This window comes from Mustela putorius, unplaced genomic scaffold (assembly GCF_011764305.1).
Source record: "Mustela putorius furo isolate JIRA1106 unplaced genomic scaffold, ASM1176430v1.1 tig00000680_pilon_pilon_pilon, whole genome shotgun sequence".
Lineage (NCBI taxonomy): Eukaryota > Metazoa > Chordata > Mammalia > Carnivora > Mustelidae > Mustela > Mustela putorius.
The window spans coordinates 535,523-554,350 of NW_025421442.1; the positions used below are offsets into that span (position 1 = coordinate 535,523).

At 46.8% G+C, this 18,828-nt stretch overlaps 1 protein-coding gene across 1 annotated transcript; it reads right to left on the reverse strand.

Annotated features, from left to right (window-relative positions):
* Positions 1-7,974: 7,974 nt before the first annotated feature.
* On the reverse strand, positions 7,975-18,529 carry LOC123392887 (contactin-associated protein-like 3). The gene is made up of 4 exons (XM_045083037.1): positions 18,439-18,529; positions 18,101-18,211; positions 8,203-8,396; positions 7,975-8,025 (listed from the first exon to the last, which is right to left on the reverse strand). Exons 1-4 carry the CDS (start codon positions 18,527-18,529, stop codon positions 7,975-7,977), a joined length of 447 nt encoding a protein of 148 aa, XP_044938972.1.
* Between the last annotated feature and the right edge of the window lie 299 nt (positions 18,530-18,828).

An 18,828-nucleotide genomic window follows, 5' to 3' on the forward strand; every position in this document is an offset into this window, starting at 1 on the left:
TTTTAAATGATTTTTAAAATCATACCCATTTATTTACAAGAATGCTTTATAAATGAAGAAAACTTGCTCTTTATCATATATATTTAAATTTTCCCCAATTTATGTTTGGTGTCATCTCACAGCAATTTTTCCCCACACATCATTTTTAAATTAATCTGGCTTATCAATCTTTTTATTTTTTTTTTTTGTAGCATCTGGGTTTCCCATTTTCCTTAGCATGCTCTTTCCAATAATGTGTACAAAACATTTTCTAATTGCATCTACCCTTTCTCTGTGGCTGATTTATTTTAAATTGTATGTATTTAAGGTATAAAATAGGGATCCAACTTTATTTATTTTTTCCAGGTTGTACCAGTATCATTTATTGAATAATCCATTTTTTGTCACTAATTTGAAGTGGCACATTTATTTTTTGCTAATTCTGTAAATATATTTATTAATGAACACTATTATTTCTTCACTAATATTTGCATTATGCTAATATAAACAATATTAATATTAAGTAGTTTCAAGCAGCTACATTTAAGCTTTGTAAGACCTTTTACTAACTTAATAGGAATAATTCCCTTTAATACTATTCTTTTTACCAATTGCTGTGGCTACTTTTGCATGCAAACATTTTAAAATGAAAGTTAGAAAGACCTCATTTTAGGGGCGCCTGGGAGGCTCAGTGGTTAAGAGTCTGCCTTCAGCTCAGGTTATGATCCCAGGGTCCTGGGATAGAGGCCTGCAACAGGCTCCCTGCTCAGTGGGAAGCCTGCTTCTCCCTCTCCCACTCCCCCTGCTTGTGTTCCCTCCATCACTGTCTCTCTCTCTCTCCCTCTCTCTGTCAAATAAATAAAATAGAAAGAAAGGAAGGAAGAAAAAAAGACTTCATTTTATTTTATTTCAGGGTTAGTTAAGGATGAGCATACATCATACATCTTGATATCCAAGGACAAGGGTTAATCTCGCTTTTCTTTGATACCCCTTAATGGTGTTTTAAGTACCTTTTGGAGCTTGTCTTGTCAATTTTATTGTTTGTGATTCTATTAAAAATGAAATCCATCGTTCCTTTATCATTTAACTAATTACTTATAAGTACAAAGAGAAATTAATTAATTTTGGAAATTACTTTCATGAGGAGATACATTGCTGAGTTATTTTATTTTTTTTTAAATTATTTCCCAGGAGATTTTCTACAGTTATTCAAGAACATATAATGACAAATTATCTTCATGTCTAATTTTAATGCCTCTTGTATTACTTCCCTCTCTATCTGAATGCACTTTTTAACTTGAGAACGTAAGGTTAGAGGCTTAGAAAGGAGGGCTTAACACCTTCATCTTTTAAGGTCACATTGGATAAGTGCTTTTAAAAAGCCGTCCAAATTCTCAAAAGTAAAAGAAATCCCAGATTGATTATCTCTGACACAAGTGCTGAAATAAGGCAGAAGTAGAAGTTTAAAACTTAATCTGGAGATGAACAAGCAATAAGGGGAAAGACTACTTTTTACCTAAGTAAGATGACTCATTATGAAGACAAGTCACCCACAAGACCTCATGACAGAAACGTGAAAAACACTGGTCTCCTTCAGATTGCAGAGCAGTCATCTGTCTTACATCTGTTTCCTGCATAACACTGCTCAGTAAATGATACTGTAGCAACTAGGCAGCCATCTGGAAAAATCCATGAGCATGGATCCCTACCTCACACCTTAGACAGATACAAAATGGACTAAACCAGGGATCAAGCAACCTGCAGCCCAGAGCCAAATGCAGCCGGTGCATGTTTTTGTAAATAAAGTTTTATTAGAACACAGCCACATTCATTCACTTACACAATGCCTGTGGCTGCTTTCACACAAGGGAGGAGCTACAACAGAGACTGTATGGCCTACAACACTGAAAACATTTGTCATCTGCCCCTTTACAGAACAAGCTAGCAGATCCCTTGAACACACCAGCAGTCCTCTCAGCATGAGAAATCTGAGAGGATCTTTAAAGGACCTCCAGCTTCTCAACTGATGCCCCAACAGTACTGGCTGGAAATTTGAGGATTGCTAATCAGAAACTCTCACCATCTAGGAGTTTTAAGACCAGCTACATTAACACTTTTTTTAAATACCTGTCGTCCTCTTATGGAAAATACTATTATTTATTTCATTGCTGCCTCTGTCTATACAAATTTATAAAATGTGCTCTGCATCAAAGGCGGAAAACTTCTAACTGCAGGCACAATTTCTGCAACTTGCAGAGATACTGTACGTATACAGAATACATAAGTACACACCACACATGTGCATTCTGTATATTTACAGTATCTGCAAGTTGTAGAAGCGTAGAGTTGATGGTCACTCCATCTGAGACAAACTGTTGTTACATCATCCTCTGAAGCTGAGCTGCCTGAGTTGCAAGGGGCTTGGAAGACTCTCCAGGAGACTCAGCTGGAGATTCCCTGAGCTTCCCTGCCTTCTGTCTCCCCGAGACTCAGCTCAATGATGTTTCCTTTCCATGACTGTGGGGAAACTTATCTGTAAGAATTTAATTTTTTCATTGTTCACTTTTCCTGCTTAACACAGAAAGGATTTTTTTTTATTTTTATCTTTGTGCTCTTTCAAGGAATTAAAAAAAAAAATCCTACTTTTAATGAAGTAGGTAGAAAAGACAGACAGAAAAACAAGCCAGAGACCCTGACTCCAGAGCTGATGTGAAACAGTCACAAGATGAATGAATGGAATGAAAGAGACTAGTGTGTGAGACATGAGAGTACTGTGAGAGACACAAGAGAGTAGTGCTCCAGACAGGAGAGAGCAACGCGTGAGACTTGACAAAGCAGGGAGTGTCCACGCAATCTCAGTACAGAGTGAAGGTTTTGGGTTGGGGAGGGTTGTCATTGACAGAGAAGGAAGGAAGCGAGGAAGGAGGAGGGAGAAGGAGGGTTTTCCAGGATGGAATCCAGCATTTACCTGCCGTCACTGAGACCTGCAGTTAGGGGCACACGGAGACCACCTTAGACTCAATAGGCATCATCCTTGTACAACTTTGTGGGGAAGAAGTGTTAGATATCTCGCTCTCATATTTGGCACCAAAAGCCTCCCACTGCATAAGCTGCATCCCAGGGGTGGCTAAGGTTTCCATATCGTCAACTACCCATCTGGCTGGGGCCTATTTGATAACAGCAACTTTCCATTAATTCAACCCAAAAGCCCTTTATTGAGAGACCATAGTAGGCCTGGGTCTCCCCAGAAATCAATCCCTGACCTAATGGCCCTCAGAGCTCAGGAAGGGAAGACACATGTGGAAAATCCAATTGCTGTCCACAATGATTAAGTGCCATCCATGAAGGAGGGTAGAGAGGGGCTGCCATGGTGATTAATACACTGAACATGAGGAGCGGGATGGTTAAGCGGGGGATACCCATATTCCTGCAAGGCTGAGTATACAGAAGTGACCGATAATGGAATCGGCAAGTGTTGCTCCCATTACGCTATAAACTGATTGGTCTCAGAGCCGCACTTGGACCTGGTGAGCCTGGCATTGGCCCAGACCCCAATCTGGCCTCACAGACCCTGCAGACCCTTTCTGCAACTACTTATGTGAGGTGGGGCTTGGTTCTCTCTGGTCATCAACTCAATAGTGAATGTGCACACCCAGACCTGAAATAAGCCATCATGGACTTAGCGACTGAACTCACAGGGGCTGCATCCGGCGAGTTTCCACTTCAGCTCCCGGCCGAGCTGCCTACTCAGCAGAGTGCGTACTTCCTTGCACACATGCTTCCTTATTTCTGATTCAAGTTGTTCTTATTATGATTGGACATGGTTCTTATCCCTCTTATTTTGAAATCACATACGGGTCTCATGATTTTTCTACTTACACCAAGTCACCATGGTTTATTTAAATCTGAATTCAATAGTTTGGGATTTTTTTCTAGTGAGGCCATGTTGCAAACATATCCTAAACCACAAACCCACACATGTGCCTGTGATCTGGACTTCACAATCGATTATTTTCCTGTAAGCGCACCCGTCCCTTCCCTCAAACACATGAACCACTGCCGAAGTGACTGATGGCCCCATCCCATCTGCATTGCTCCCAGCATTTTCCTGTCATTTCTTCTACGCTAACCCTTTGCAGTCACCTCCGTCACTCTTGGAGAGCACTACGAGGTTGTCCTCTCCTTCCATGTAATGTTACTTAGCTTCACTAATTAGTCAACACTTTCTGCTTGGTTCAGGTTGTAAGTCATCCAAAGTAAAACAAAGTTTCAAATTCTTTGCTATTTCTTTTTTATTTTCACCCAAGGACCCACTGATACACATTTTCTCAAGGCAAAAGAAATCTATTCAATAGAATTATTATACTAGATTCTATGTTTATTTCAAATAATTTATTTTGTTGTTGTTTTTCTCCAAATCCATTTACTAGTCTCTCCTTAGACTATGCCCTTCTCATGCAAACATCCTGCAGAGGAAGAAAACGCCACTTAAATTCTAAGTTGTCAGTATGTTCTGGGTAACGGTCCAATCTTGAATTCCTAAGAGATACATAATCTTTGAACTTGAGTTTCAGGAGTTAAGAATAAAGCCCTGATTAATGCAAAATGTACAGGTTCAGGAAATAATCTAGTTCTCAAAGATGGTACTAACTTTAAGCACTTGGTCGTTATTGATAAAAGCAATAAGACACTCTGGGCTTTGTTCCACTAGGTTGGTGATTACTGGGGAGAAAGAGAGTGTCCTGCAGCCAAAGGACAATGGAGTGAGGGTCCTAAGGCTTCATTAAAGGGAGAATCATGTGCTCAGGGTGACAGGTGCCCAGGACAAGCTGCATCCTCCGGCTTCCAAACCCATCCATCTGCACCAGGAAAAACATGCCAGTAGCTGACCCAGGGAAGACATGGGGCAGGCCTCCCTCTTGGGTACAGCTGAGCTTGAGACCACTGGAATCTTCCTCTTCACAGTGGTTGGACTCCTAAATCACCTAGACCAATTCAAATCTCAAGGCTGACACAGTCCCAAGACCCTAATAATGCGAGTGGCTCACTGTGCCTAATGTTTGTACAAACAGCTCATTTACACTCAGTACCCATCGTCCTGGTTGGGGTCTTGCAAGGAAGGAGCCTGTGTGACTGGCCTCCAATAAATGTTCAGGCTGCTGAGTCTCTAATGAGCTTCTGTGGTTGACTACCCTTGGCAAGGACAGCTCTCACTTGTTCTGGAGGGAACTCAGCACGCTCCATACGTCTCTGCTTGGGGAGGACTCCTGGAGGCTCAGGCCTGGTTTCCTGGGGACTTCTTCCCGTCTATATTTTTTCCTTTACTCCTTTTGCTTTGTACCCTGGGTACATCAGAGTTTTATGACTATGCATCGGTCCCGCGAGTCCCCCCAGTGAATCACAGGACCTGAGGAGGATCCCAGGGATCTCCAGACACCCAGCAGGGGAAAAAAAGCAGCTCAGTCAACAGCTTACCCAGAGGACCCAGCCAGGTGTGCCAGGCTTCAGACCTAAAGAAATCGTGACCTAACAGCTCTGTCTCGTATTAGGCCACGGAGCACCTAGTCGTTTTTTACAGGAGTAGCACAAAACCAAGGAAATGACAGTATCTCTTCTGCTGATAAAGAGGGTAAATATCTCAAGGAAAGTTTTTAGAATCTTAAATTCACTCTCAAATTCATGGCAGTGAAGCATAGATTAAAAACCAGGACCTGAAGAGTGGGAAGGGCCTCCGGGAAGGTATGTGCTTTAGGGTGAAGAGCAGGTCCTCTGTGTGAGAAGAGCCAGAGAGCAGCCAGATCTGCCCGATCGTCTTCAAGAGACTGTGGGTAGAATCTTAATTATCAGCTCGTGGGACTTGCTGTGGCCAGAGCCGGCTGTGTGCGCAGCCTGCGGTGGAGACAGCACCACGTGTGCTGTGGGGACGGCTGAAGGACGTGCAGAAGGAGCGCCTTTCCTAGAGGAGACCGAAAGGCAGAAGGAATTCCTGCCCTGGAGGAGCTTCAAGAAGCCCTGAGCCGAGACGAGGCCCTCAAAGGGGGCAGAGCAGGGAGCTCAGGAGAAGCGTCCTACCTCCAGGGAAGGTAGATTCCACCCCTGCACTCATCCAGCACACATTTACCAAGGCGGGTCTCTGGGAGCGAGCTCCCCGGGTGTGGGAGGGAGGCCACCACACCAGTCGTGACCATGCGACGGCCAGTGGGACGGAGGAGTCCAAGCATCCGTCCTCACCTGCATGGTCTAGGGTCAGTAACACCACTACCCTTGGCCCTTACTCCCCTGGACCCCTGGAAACAAGGTGCCACATGGTGATGCTTGGATTTTGGTCCCCCCAAACCACTTAACTAAAAAACAGGAATGGTCACAATGTCACATCCGTGTATCGGGGTGGGATGGGGGTAAAAATATGAACCTTGGTTAATACAACCAAGAATAAGCACACATTAGTGATCCATTACCTGATCTCAAAAAACAAGATTTAATTTGGAACAAAAGCTCTCTGTACGGGTAAATGCTTCCTTAACTTTTAACTGTTATTCATTCTTACTTAATGTTGATCTTAACCCTGGTTTGGACCTGGCGTTCCTAGAATTAGCTCAATGTCGAGATACACTTCCGATTACACACTTGGCAACTGCTTCTGGGGGGTATTGAAGTCAGCTGGTCCCCTAAACACTAATTTGTTCTTTTTCCCAGTGTTAGACAACTAACTAGTTCTTCCTAATTCAATTTAAATCAACATCTATTGATGCACTAGAAAGAGGTCCAGAGATAAAAAATTAAATAGGCCATAATCAATGAAGTTATACTAAGTAACAGAGTTCTAAGGGAGTTCAAGTGAGGCCAATTTGTCGCGCAATGAGTATTATCATTTTGTTCCTTGTCAGCATTACAGATAAGCTAACAAGCTACCAGCTTTTTCGCCGATACTTCCCCTCTTACCATGACAAGATAATTTTTAAGACTTACCTAAATATCCTTACCTAAATTAAATGGAACCTAAACTGTATATTTTTTATTGTGGGTAAATTGTCCTAATATAAAATTCACCACTTTGGCCACTTGTAAGTGTGCCATTGTGTACCACTGACAATCACACGGCTGGGCAACCGCCACTGTCATGTACCCCCAGAACTTTCTCATCTTCTAAACTGAAGTTGTCCCCATTAAACAGTAATTCTCCATCCCTCCCCTCCCAAAGCCCCTGGAAACCATCTAAAGTGTATTTTTAAAAAGACTTATTTATTCAGGAGACAGGGTGCTTGCGAAGACGGAAGAGCAGAAGAGAAGGAGAGAGAATCTCAAGCAGACCCCCCACTGAGCACGGAGCCAACAGAGAGCTCGACCCCAGGACCCTGAGATCATGACCTGAGCCAAAATCAACAGTCGGAAGCTCAACCAACTGAGCCACCCCAGCGCTCCAAGTGTATTTTTAATAATAAGAAGAAAGTAATTCCTTCTCCACCTGAGAAATCCTCCTGAGGCCACAGCCTCTATTGCTCCAACGGCCAACAGCACCGCAGCAGACACCCCACTCTCTCCACAGAGCTCCTCCCTCAGGGCACACTATGATCTAAAGACTCAAATCTCTGGATATCTGGTAAAGTCCATATATTTTAATATTCAGAAAGTCAGGTGAGTGAAATTTAATTCTTCTCAAAGAAGCGTGGGTATGGAATCAGGAGCAGAAAGCATGTCCCTGGTGTAAGAGAGTTTAAGTCGTTGTGACTCCAAAGAATCCCTGAGATCTACCCCCCATGAATGACAAGGGGACACACAAGTGCCCAGGTTGCTGCTGGAGCCAGACGTGTGTCCCTCAACATGCCATCATCTAAATGGAGACTGCCTGTGACGTGTGTGTCAGTGTCTGGAGACTTTCAGGAATCTCACTTAACCGGAGGACTCGGAAGAATGCGTTTACTCGGCTGAACAACTGACACCAGCTCCCGGGCTCTGGGAGGGAAGCTACACTAGGCTGCACGTGACCTCACCCCTTCAATCACACACTATGTGCAGGAACAACGGGGAGACGTGTTCAGTGTTTCCCTGCAGCACAGGGACGTTTGACTTAGCACATACGGGGCCACATGCGTCTTATATTCACTTAAAACACACTCAGCTACATTGGGAGGCTCCGTCTCTGTGCTCAGTCGACAGATCCACAACATCAGGGAGTGACTGGCACAGTTCATAGCGAGAGACAGCTCTCAGGAAGGAACATACCGAGACGCTTTCTTCTCGCCGGTACTGCTTCCAGTTCCTCCCGCCGTCACTGAACATGAGGACGTAGCTGGTCACCCAGTCGGAGCTCCCGTACCCTCCCTGCGTGGCCACAGCTGTGACCTCCATTCTCTCTCCAAGGTCGACCTGCAGCCACTGGTATTTATCTGACACAAGTGGAGACCAGCCACCAGCCCCTTGAGGGGAAACAGAAGCGGAGAAAATAGTCACAGAGAGAAATCGTTAAGACATTATCACATTATCCTGTGAAGAAAGAGATCATAAATAAAACTTAAGAAAATCAGAATTCCAAATTCTTGAACGTATAACCCTCCATGATCACACACACACTCAAAGCCATGGGTTAAGTAAACAGATGAATCCTACATTCCTCATGAATGGCTCTGATTTCTCAGTCATGACCCTGACTCTCGGGCGTCCAGTGGTCCCAGGCAACACGTGGCCGACCAAACACCAGGTCACTGCATCCCTGCTTGAGACTAATATCTCCGCCGGCCTGTATGTATGACATGCCTTTGGACGGACCTGAAGGAAAACATGCAGACCGTGGTAGAACTAGAACAGCTTAGTTCTGGAATCCCAGCATGAGGAAGTGCCCTACCGAATGACGGCAGGACGGGTGGGGATGGCAAACCCGACGCTCGATGCGCTCACAGGTTCATGCGAGAAACAGGCATTTTGAAGAACCAACTGAAACGCAGAGCAGCAGGGGTGGACTTGAAGGTTTTCCTGCGCAGGGAGGGAGAGCCTGAGGGGCAGCGGGGAGCTTGAGGGAGAACAAAGAGCGAGCGAGTGACAAGAACATTCTAGGTGTCGAGACAACAGCGGCAGAGCAGAGATCACGAGGCTTTGTCTTGTCCCGGGAGAAACAGATGAGACCCGGACTCCGAGGAGGCTCCCAGAGGCTGTGTTGGGACATACCTTGTTCTTCCATGCCCAGAAACGTGGGTTTTGAATGTAGACTTAGATGTCACATTGAAGTTCCTGGTTTTAAATTAATAAGCAATTAAAAAACTGGCAAATAAGTTTGAAGCACCTTCTGGAACCAATGTTTTGCCAATTATCCCTGTCCAGAAAACACAAGTCATGGAAGTCACCTGTGATATGATAAGAGGGGTTTGGGAAAACAATTTTCCCCACTGTCTGACACCTCGCTTGAGGTTCTCATAATGAGGCCTAACGCATTAGACCGCATTGACCGTCTTCCCGTGAGAGGCTGTTACGGACCCCCGCCCTGGGTTTGCTAAGGCCTGTAGGGCTGAGTGTATGTCAGGAAGTGTGTGACATGGTGCCAGGATGGCTGCGAGGGAAACGGAAGTGGGGCGCTTGCATCAGGATCAGGGCGTCCCCAGCGGGTGGGCACGGACGTCTCTTCAGTACATCCCCTTTCACCACACAATGTGTTCAAGCACAGCCTTCAGGAGAACCCAGGTTCGTTCTCATTCCTTTCTACCCAGGTTTCCCAGACTGAATCTTTGTTCAAGTATTCCAAACTTTCCTCTCAACGTACCACAAGCACAATGCCTTTTTCTTTGACCCAGAATCCAAAATGTGCTGCATTTTGGGTTGTTCTGTAATGCATCTTTTTTTAATTTTTAATTTTTATGTATTTTCAGCATAACAGTATTCATTATTTTTGCACCACACCCAGTGCTCCATGCAATCCGTGCCCTCTATAATACCCTCCACCTGGTACCCCGACCCCCCACCCTTCACCCCTTCAAAACCCTCAGGTTGTTTTTCAGAGTCCATGGTCTCTCATGATTCACCTCCCCTTCCAGTTTCCCCCAACTCCCTTCTCCTCTCTAACATCCCTTGACCTCCATGCTATTTGTTATGCTCCACAAATAAGAGAAATCATATGATAATTGACTCTCTCTGCTTGACTTATTTCACTCAGCATCATCTCTTCCAGTCCCGTCCATGTTGCCACAAAAGTTGGGTATTCGTCCTTTCTGATGGAGGCATCATACTCCATAGTGTATATGGACCACATCTTCCTTAGCCATTCGTCCATTGAAGGGCATCTTGGTTCTTTCCAGTTTGGTGACCGTGGCCATTGCTGCTATAAACATTGGGGTACAGATGGCCCTTCTTTTCACGACATCTGTATCTTTGGGGTAAATACCCAGGAGTGCAATTGCAGGGTCATAGGGAAGCTCTATTTTTAATTTCTTGAGGAATCTCCACACTGTTCTCCAAAGAGGCTGCACCAACTTGCATTCCCACCAACAGTGTAAGAGGGTTCCCCTTTCTCCACATCCTCTCCAACACATGTTGTATCCTGTCTTGCTAATTTTGGCCATTCTAACTGGTGCAAGGTGGTATCTCAATGTGGTTTTAATTTGAATCTCCCTGAGGGCTAGTGATGATGAACATTTTTCATGTGTCTGATAGCCATTTGTATGTCTTGATTGGAGAAGTGTCTGTTCATATCTTCTGCCCATTTTTTGATATGATTGTCTGTTTTGTGTGTGTTGAGTTTGAGGAGTTCTTTATAGATCCTGGATATCAACCTTTTGTCTGTACTGTCATTTGCAAATATCTTCTCCCATTCCGTGGGTTGCCTCTTTGTTTTCTTGACTGTTTCCTTTGCTGTGCAGAAGCATCTTTAACTTTTTATTCCGAAATAACTTCCAATTGCCCAAAGAGCTACAAACGTGGTAGAGGGGATTCTTGTCTCCTTTGTACCAGGTTCCCCCAAAGTTACCATCTTACATTGTCATGGGGCTTTTATCAGGATGAAGGTATTTACACAGTACAATATTAATGCAACGACAAACGTTATTTGGATTCCCCAGTGACCCCACTGACCCCATTCCTCTGCACCAGGAGGCTGTTTACACACCGAGTCTCCTCTGTGTTCTCAGCCCATGCCAGTTCTGCCACCTCTCCTTGCCTCTCGTGACAAGATTAGTTCTGCTGCTTTTCCGAGGGCCCCGCTCACGGCTGATGACTGGAAGGCCTTCTGTATTCTAGCTGAGAGCCACTCACAGTCCGAGGGATATTCCTTGGCAGCTGGGCATAATTTTTATAATTGTCACAAAAATAACCTTAAAATTTAGGTGTTGGCATTCAGCAGATCATTTTAACGTGGAGACTCCATTTGAAATTTCCTACAGATCACTTTAGATCTCTGAGGGACTACTGACGTCCTGTATCCAGGTTCATCCTAGTTCACAGCAGAGTCCTGTAGAAGGTACTGACGATACCCCTGCTGGCATTTTGCCATGTTTCCCTGTGAATTTTAACCTCTCTCGAGGCCAGGAAGTATCACCAGCATGGCATCACCCATGCAGGGAAGCAAATTCAGTAAAAAGATCACGATGTTACCGGCATGTTCCTGGGACCAGCCTCTCCCACAGGTGCTGCTGCCTACCTGCCAACCAGCCTCCCCCACCTGCAGGTAACAGACCCTGAACACCTCCTCCTGACCTTCAGTGAGGACGTACTTCGGGCATGTGTGCCAAGCCATCTGATGAACTTGGGGCGGCAGCAGGCATGGAACAGCAGAATCCCCTATGCCAGGGGCGGTTCGCTCCAGCAGGCTAACGAGGTCCCTGTGCACCCAGATCGCTGCTGGACGCTGATGCGCAGAGGGAGTCTGCATCCCCCACCCCCCTCACCTGCCTCTCTCCCCCCTCCGCCCCTTCCTGAATACAGTGTCATAATGTGTACCAAGGAAAACCTATCTGGGGGCCCCACTTGTGCAGGGCAAAGTGCAGAGCCTGGAAGGTGACCCCACACAGAACATCCTTCTCCCTCCTGGGGACAGTGTGCTAGCTGTGTGTTGCAGCGCTGAGGCGGATGTCGCAGGAGGATGTGTGCAGCACCCAGTGTCGTCCCTCCCACAGGCTGCTGGGTGCTGGATGACAGTCACCATTACAATGGGCCATCCCTGCCGTGGCTTCAAGGTGCATGAAGGGCCACAGCCCCGGCACTGAGCTTTCCGGTGACCTTATCACTGAAGGTCTGTTGCCTGCGCTTCTTCCCAAAGGTAAGACGGTGAAGACAGACACACTTGTCGTGCATGCAGGATGGGCCAAGGACCTCACCCGGGGCCCCACGTGGGACCCCACATGCCCCACACCCAGGAAGCAGGACTGGCATGCCGGTCCCTGCTCCACCAATGAGGAAGACACAGCATTTGAGGTTCCTGTGAGGGTGTTGGATGAAAGCTTGGCCCCTTCCACTCTCGACCCCTTGTACAGACACCTCCCCGCAGTCCCTGGGTTATTCAAGATTGTCTGCTGACCACCAGCCAGACTGCATTTAAATTGATCTGTCAGAAGTTTTCTGTCTCTGGTTAATCCTGTGACTGCTTCCCCCAGCTTTGGTGGCTCTGACAGCAGCAGGGACACGTCCTCAGGGAGAGGAAAGGTTGGCTAGGAAACTCACAGCGGGGCCTGAACTGCTCTGTCCGAGGATGGTGATGACTGTGACCTCGACCCCTGGTATTCACAGAACATGTGCTTGTGTGAACCACTGGCTTTACACAGAGAAGAACATGACCCAGGGGGAGAAGAGCCAAACTTCATGCCTCCTTCAAGCTTCAGCGAGCACGAGAGCAGCCGTAAGAGACTCTTCTCTCCGGGACACCAGGGTGGCAGGGGATGCGGTAGCGGGGTGATGCGCATGAAGGGGTCACGCGATGTGATGAGCCCTGGGTGCTGTACGCAATGATGAGTCACTGAACCCTAGCCTGAAACTAACACGGTGCTACGTGGTAACTAACTTGGATGTGGGGGGAGAAAAGATACCCACAGAGCAGAAGTCAAGCGGGTTAGTTGGAAGGGAACAGACCTACCCATCTTCAGGGCATCTATGCCAAACACATAAGTGGCTCTACTACAATTGTTGCCAAGGGAAGTGTCCCCCTGGGATCAATACTCTGTTGTCTGGGAGGGGGTCGCATCCAGCGGTGGTGTTCTTTCCTCATTCACTCTGAGTTCCAGGCAGGGCCCAGCAGGAGCGGGAAGAGCAGGAGAGAAGCAGGAGCCCATGCTGTCTGCCCCAGGAAGATGACAGGTGTCCCCAGGAAGGTAATGGACATCCCCAGGAAGACGACGGGTGTCCCCAGGAAGGCAAAAATCATCCCAGGAAAGCAGAAGTCATCCCAGAAAGGGAACAGGCATCCCCAGGAAGGTGACAGGCATCCCCAGGAAAGAGGGGCCAGCGGGCAGATGGGCTCTGGCGACGGTGTCGAGGTCCCCGTGACCTCTCCACTCAGGGGTCCTAGGGCTGGATGTGCTGAAGCCTGGGTCAGACACTGTTGTCACTGAGGGGATTAAGGCGTTTGCTGCAAATCTGGTTCCTCAAGAGATAGCACCAGCTGTGTCCAGGTAGCATTCCGGCGATCAGGACGGAGTAGGCCCAGAAACCCTGCCTCGGGGCCCCCAGCTCCCCTGCCTGTGTGCTTCCTGCACTGCACTAGGAGCCTCAGCCGGGAGAATGGGACATTTCCCACGAAAGGCACCCGGAGGGAAACGGTCACTGCAGCTGCCTCAGTGTGAGCCGGGTTCCCACGTGCAAAGACCGGAAATGGCTGGGTAAACAGACCCTTCGACAGTCAGATGAAAATGCATGCTCAGTGCACACCTGTCGCCCTGAGTTTGCTTTAAGTGCCAGAGATCTTGAGGAAGAGAAAGCACCGCACAGGCATTCACATGTGACCTTCCCAGGGACTGATTTCCATGCCCTACGCACCAAGCCTTCTGACTGCAGCTCTGTCTGCATAAAACAGACAAAAATGGGTCAGTCCCATGTGTTTTGTTTTGCTGTCCTCACACAGACTCCTGAACGGGTCATGGAGACCCACTGAGATCTGACCAGAGGCTCTCAGCTCCGACTCGTTACAAGTTCTGCCCCAGCAAAACATGAGACGGTTCTGCCGACTCCCACCATGGAAACAGAGCAAGAGCTGCCCAACAAGCCTGTCACAATCCGAACAGGTCATAAATCCTTCACTTAATACTGAATAAAACGTGTGACTGAGCTCATTCATGTCCCATGAAATCTCTGTTTACAAGGAGTACGGCTCTGGGACGTGTCCTGATTCTAGGAGGGCATTCTCTCAGCAGCCCCCTGACTCACGCAGAACAGACGGGAGATCAGATCACCCCCGAGGCCATCGGAACAGGGGCACCTCCCTCTGCTGTGGGAAGACCCCTGGGGAGTCCAGGGCCCAGAAGGGCAGGAGGCCAGGCCAGCCCACGGCTCCCCACGGGAGCTCAGCTGCACGCTCTCAAGGCAATGTCTCCTTTTTTAAAAATCCAGTATGGTGGAGGATCATGTCAGGAAATGCAGTGGGGAGCTGCTCGGAAGACAAAAGCATGACAACTAAATTAGCCGCCCATTTGTGACTGCTCAGTCAGCCAAATGCCTCTGGGGGAAAAGAAAGAAAATTCCACTGATGCTAAAACTCGCGTTCTCTTGAAGGACGCTGTATGGCTTAATTCCTAACCGTTAGTAAGCATGCCGTGAGAGCCTCTGATGAAGAGCCGTGGACCAATTACCCGCTGTAGGAAGCAGAGTATTGTCATGAACGCAAAAATGGGGAGGGCTGAGCGTCACATCACATGACAAGCAGCATGGTTTGGGGGTGCCTTTAAAGGATGGCAGGTGAACATGTCAGAGCAAAGCCCACTCCGCCGGTTTCCTCGGAGGGAGCGCAGCAACGGGACACGGTCAGGCTGCAAGGATCGCAGGAAGGAGAAGAGGGGCCCTGGGGTCACCGTCCCCCCATCAGCCCCTAGTCCAGGCAGTCTCCCTTCACGTTCACAGCAGCAGAGCAGCGGACCACGGTGGGGCCGGAAAGGTCCCGGCAGCCCTTGTCCCTGGCTATGGCCCTCCTGAGTCCCAGGTTAAAGGGGCAGTTCAGGACTCCCGTGTCAGTTTCAGTATGGCACCTGTGACCCATCAGGGATCCCGGGTGCCTCGGGAAGGATTGCTAACTGGACCCCACCACTTTGGCAGACAGGAAGGCCACCTTAGCTGGTGAATCCTGAGCAAGGGGCCCTGGGCAGAAAAAAAAATGAAATTCCTAGAAGGGGCAATGCAGATGAAGCTGGCTGGATGGAAAATCAATGTAAAGATAAAGGGTTTATGCCTTTTCTTAGGGAAGTGATCTGAATCACAGCCTTTCTTCTTAAGCAAATTCTCAGGTGTTGATCTCCGCTTAAGTCATGATCTGGAGGGCGTGAGATCGAGCCCCGTGCCGGACTTCAGGTTCCGTGCAGAGTCTCCTAGTCCCTCTTCCTTTGCTCCTCGCCTCACTCGTGTTCTCTGTCTCTCTAAAAAAAGTAAATAAAATCTTATAAAATAATAAAAATAAAGAAACTGTATGTACTGACTGCTGTCTTACTGTGTTCTACATCAGGTAGATGCAGCGATCAGCTACATACAAAATCCCTGGCAGGAGCCATGAGGGTTCAGATAGTTCTATTTTTCCATAAAAATATTGAAAGCTCAGAGACTGCTCGGCAAAATAGGGAGGTAAGACAGACACCTTCTTTACAATCTCCAGGTACCATAATATAGACCAAGGACATTTTAGCCACATAATCAAGTTGTCTAACACAGCTTCCAACACCAGATCTTTGCCAAATTTTCAAAAAAGCTACAACTACTATATAGGAAGAATCATCGTCATTATTATTATAAAATCTTCCATATTTTATACGATCCACATGTTATATCATAATATCCTAAACTGAAGGGAACTAATCTGTTCTCCAGCATTTACAAAGTCAAAAGATATTCCAGGAAAAAATCTGAGATGTTGGCTTTAATTTTTTTTAAGATTTTATTTATTTATTTGAGAGAAAAAGAGAGACAGAACACAGCGGAGTGAGGGGTAGAGGGAGAAGCAGGCTTTCCTCTGAGCAGGAAGCCTGGTGCAGGACTCAATCCAGGGACCCCGGGATCATGAGCCCAGCCCAAAGGCAGACACCCAACCAACTGAGCCACCCAGATGCCCCCGGGATGCTGGCTTTCAACGGAAAATATGTATAGATAATCCTTCAGAAGGAATATTGACCAACCGTGCTGTCTGAATTCTGCCTTGGGAATGGGTATGAAATCAGATGGTAAAATGAAAGAATATTTAATGAAATATGTATTGTGTACAATCAGAGTAGCATCAGCCACAAGAAAGAACCTCATCAGGTGATTGCCACATTCTTAAAAAATTAATTTAAATCTGCAAAGAGTGATCTGACTATAGTAAATACCGTTTGTACTTACCATTTTACAATGGCTGCTTATGATAGTCTAAGTTATTAATTTTTTAATTAAGTATAATGGAAATAAATTCATCTTAAACACTGAGATTTTCCCTTCTGATGTTTATAAACTTCCCAGTGCCACCACATTGACACGACCAGAGGCCTGAATCATAAAAATATTCTGTATATGCAAATCAGAAACACAATACACAGGCCCCTTGAGATCCTTTAAACTAATTAAGGATGGTGCTTATTTGGTTTTTACAGTCTTTGGGCAACCACTGGAAAGTTTAGATGTTAAGCTGGTATTAGAGGAACCACCAGACCAAAAATAGTAAATTTGATCATTTAATTACTAATTGAAAACCAGCTTCAGTGAGAGGCTATTTTCACCGGAGGACTGAAAGTCATCATGACTGATGCTTCCTAACTATCTGGAGGAGAATATATCTGGCCAGAAATGGTTCTTCATAGTAAAAGGCCACGAAGGTGGTCCTCATCGGCATGATCTCTCCACTCCCCAAACTCACCAAAATCCTCCACTGTGTCCTTATGGGTCCCTATCAGTCTATCCGATCACTTGTGGGGTTCCTATACCTGACTTTTGAGGACATGATAAAATTCAAGCTATACTTAAACTGTGATCTTAGAAATACCGAATAAAGGGAGGCAAATGCTCCATTCCATTGTAATGATCTTCAGAATTTACATTTACGTGGGACACAATTTAAAATTTTACTTTCTGGATGAATTATTCACCAAAAAAATTAATCTATCCCTTTCCAAGGTAGTAAAACATTTGCGTTTTCAGTGCATGTATTACTCAGTCTACTGAACTATTATTTGTGCAAAAGTGAAAGCAACTTCATCCATGACAGGCAAGGAGCAAGAGTGAATGAGTGAACACCCCCGTCCCACCCAAGAAAGGAGGCCTTTAGCTCCCTTCCCATGGATACAAACACAATCTATTTTCAACAGGAGGCTTTGTCCCAGCTCCTCCCAGGCCAGGCCCTGGGATGGGGCTGTTTCCCCATCACTGCCCTGTGGCAGCTTCCCATCTTGCTGGTGCCGGCCAGCGGCTTGCTGGGTGTTCCTCAGTGCCCATGACATTGGCTCATTCATTTGTTGTTGGGTTTTTTGTTTTAAGACTTTAATTCTGTATTTGAGAGAGAGCGAGAAGAAAGAGCAGGAGCTGGGAAGAGAGGGAGAAGCAGGCTCCCCACCGAGCAGGGAGCCAGGCATGGGGCTCCATCCCTGGACCCCGAGATCACTGAGCCACCCAGGAGCCCCGTGTTTGTCGTTTTAGTTACCCACGATAAGCACACTTGCTAGTCACCCGTCCGCGGAGTGCTCTGAAACTAAAAAGGGATGAAAATAATCTGGAGCCTCCAGTAATTCCCTTCTGCTCCAGGTCTCATTTACGACCACTTGCCGACCATCAGCAGGGAAGGGAAACATCAGAACCAACAGAAAAGAAGAAGGCTCCAGACGTAGGAACCTAGAAATGATACAATGCTGAACCTGCTTCTTCATTTCCATCCAACTGCGATATAATTACTCTTCGAGCCGCAAGAATGAATATGAAGTAAGAATGGTCGTTATTCTGTCTGAGAACGACGCGTGATGGGCTAACAGCAAGACAGCATCAGACTCACCATCTCTGCGATGAAGACTTGCGAACCCCGGGCCGTGGCTGCTGGACAGCTGTGACGAGCAGCTGAAGGACTCTCGAGGCAACGTGGACGCCAGCGGGACATCACAGCGATCTGTGGGGAAAACCGCAAATTCAGACTAACCCCTGCTCCAGGCACCCCCGACTTCTGCCCTCCCTGCCTTCCTGCTTCCTTCTGCCTCGCCCTCCTCGCCTCCCTCCTGCCCTTGCTTCTACTGAACAGGCCAAGAAAATGCTAGAACCGATGGCAGGCGTCGGTCTTGATCAGAGGTGTGTTAGTCGGTGGCAAAGAAAATAAAACCCCCGATGGGTAGCACTTGCCATCTTCCGTGGTGTACACACTCCCATCGTGGGCGTTCCCAGCTGTCAGCATGATGTCAGCAACCCTCGTAAGGGTAAGGGGGTCGCACATGTCACTTCATTATACAGTGTTTCCACCGTGCAGATTAAGAGATTAAAATAACCTCAAGAGCATAGACAAGAGTGAGATGCCATGAAAGAACGTAGTACGTGGTGAGTTTGGAGAATTTACCTTTGTTCTTAACATGATTTACTTAACTGTAACTTTAGACAACTTAATCTTTAATAATGACTGTGTTTTAACAACTGGCTTACAAAATTCATGGAAAGTGAATGAATGGCTCTTCCTGGCTGCTAAAAGTGGTTCCAGCCCCCTGCCCCTCAGTGGAAAACTATTAAAAGAATTTCCTT

Coding starts and splice junctions, on each gene's coding strand:
- LOC123392887 (XM_045083037.1), bottom strand. CDS start 18,529: ATGTGCGACCCCCTTACCCTTACGAGGGTTGCTGACATCATGCTGACA. Junction 18,212..18,438: donor TGTGTACACCACGGAAGATG/GCAAGTGCTACC, acceptor TTTTCCCCACAG/ATCGCTGTGATGTCCCGCTG. Junction 8,026..8,202: donor GGCGAGAAGAAAGCGTCTCG/GTATGTTCCTTC, acceptor CCTGTGCTGCAG/GGAAACACTGAACACGTCTC.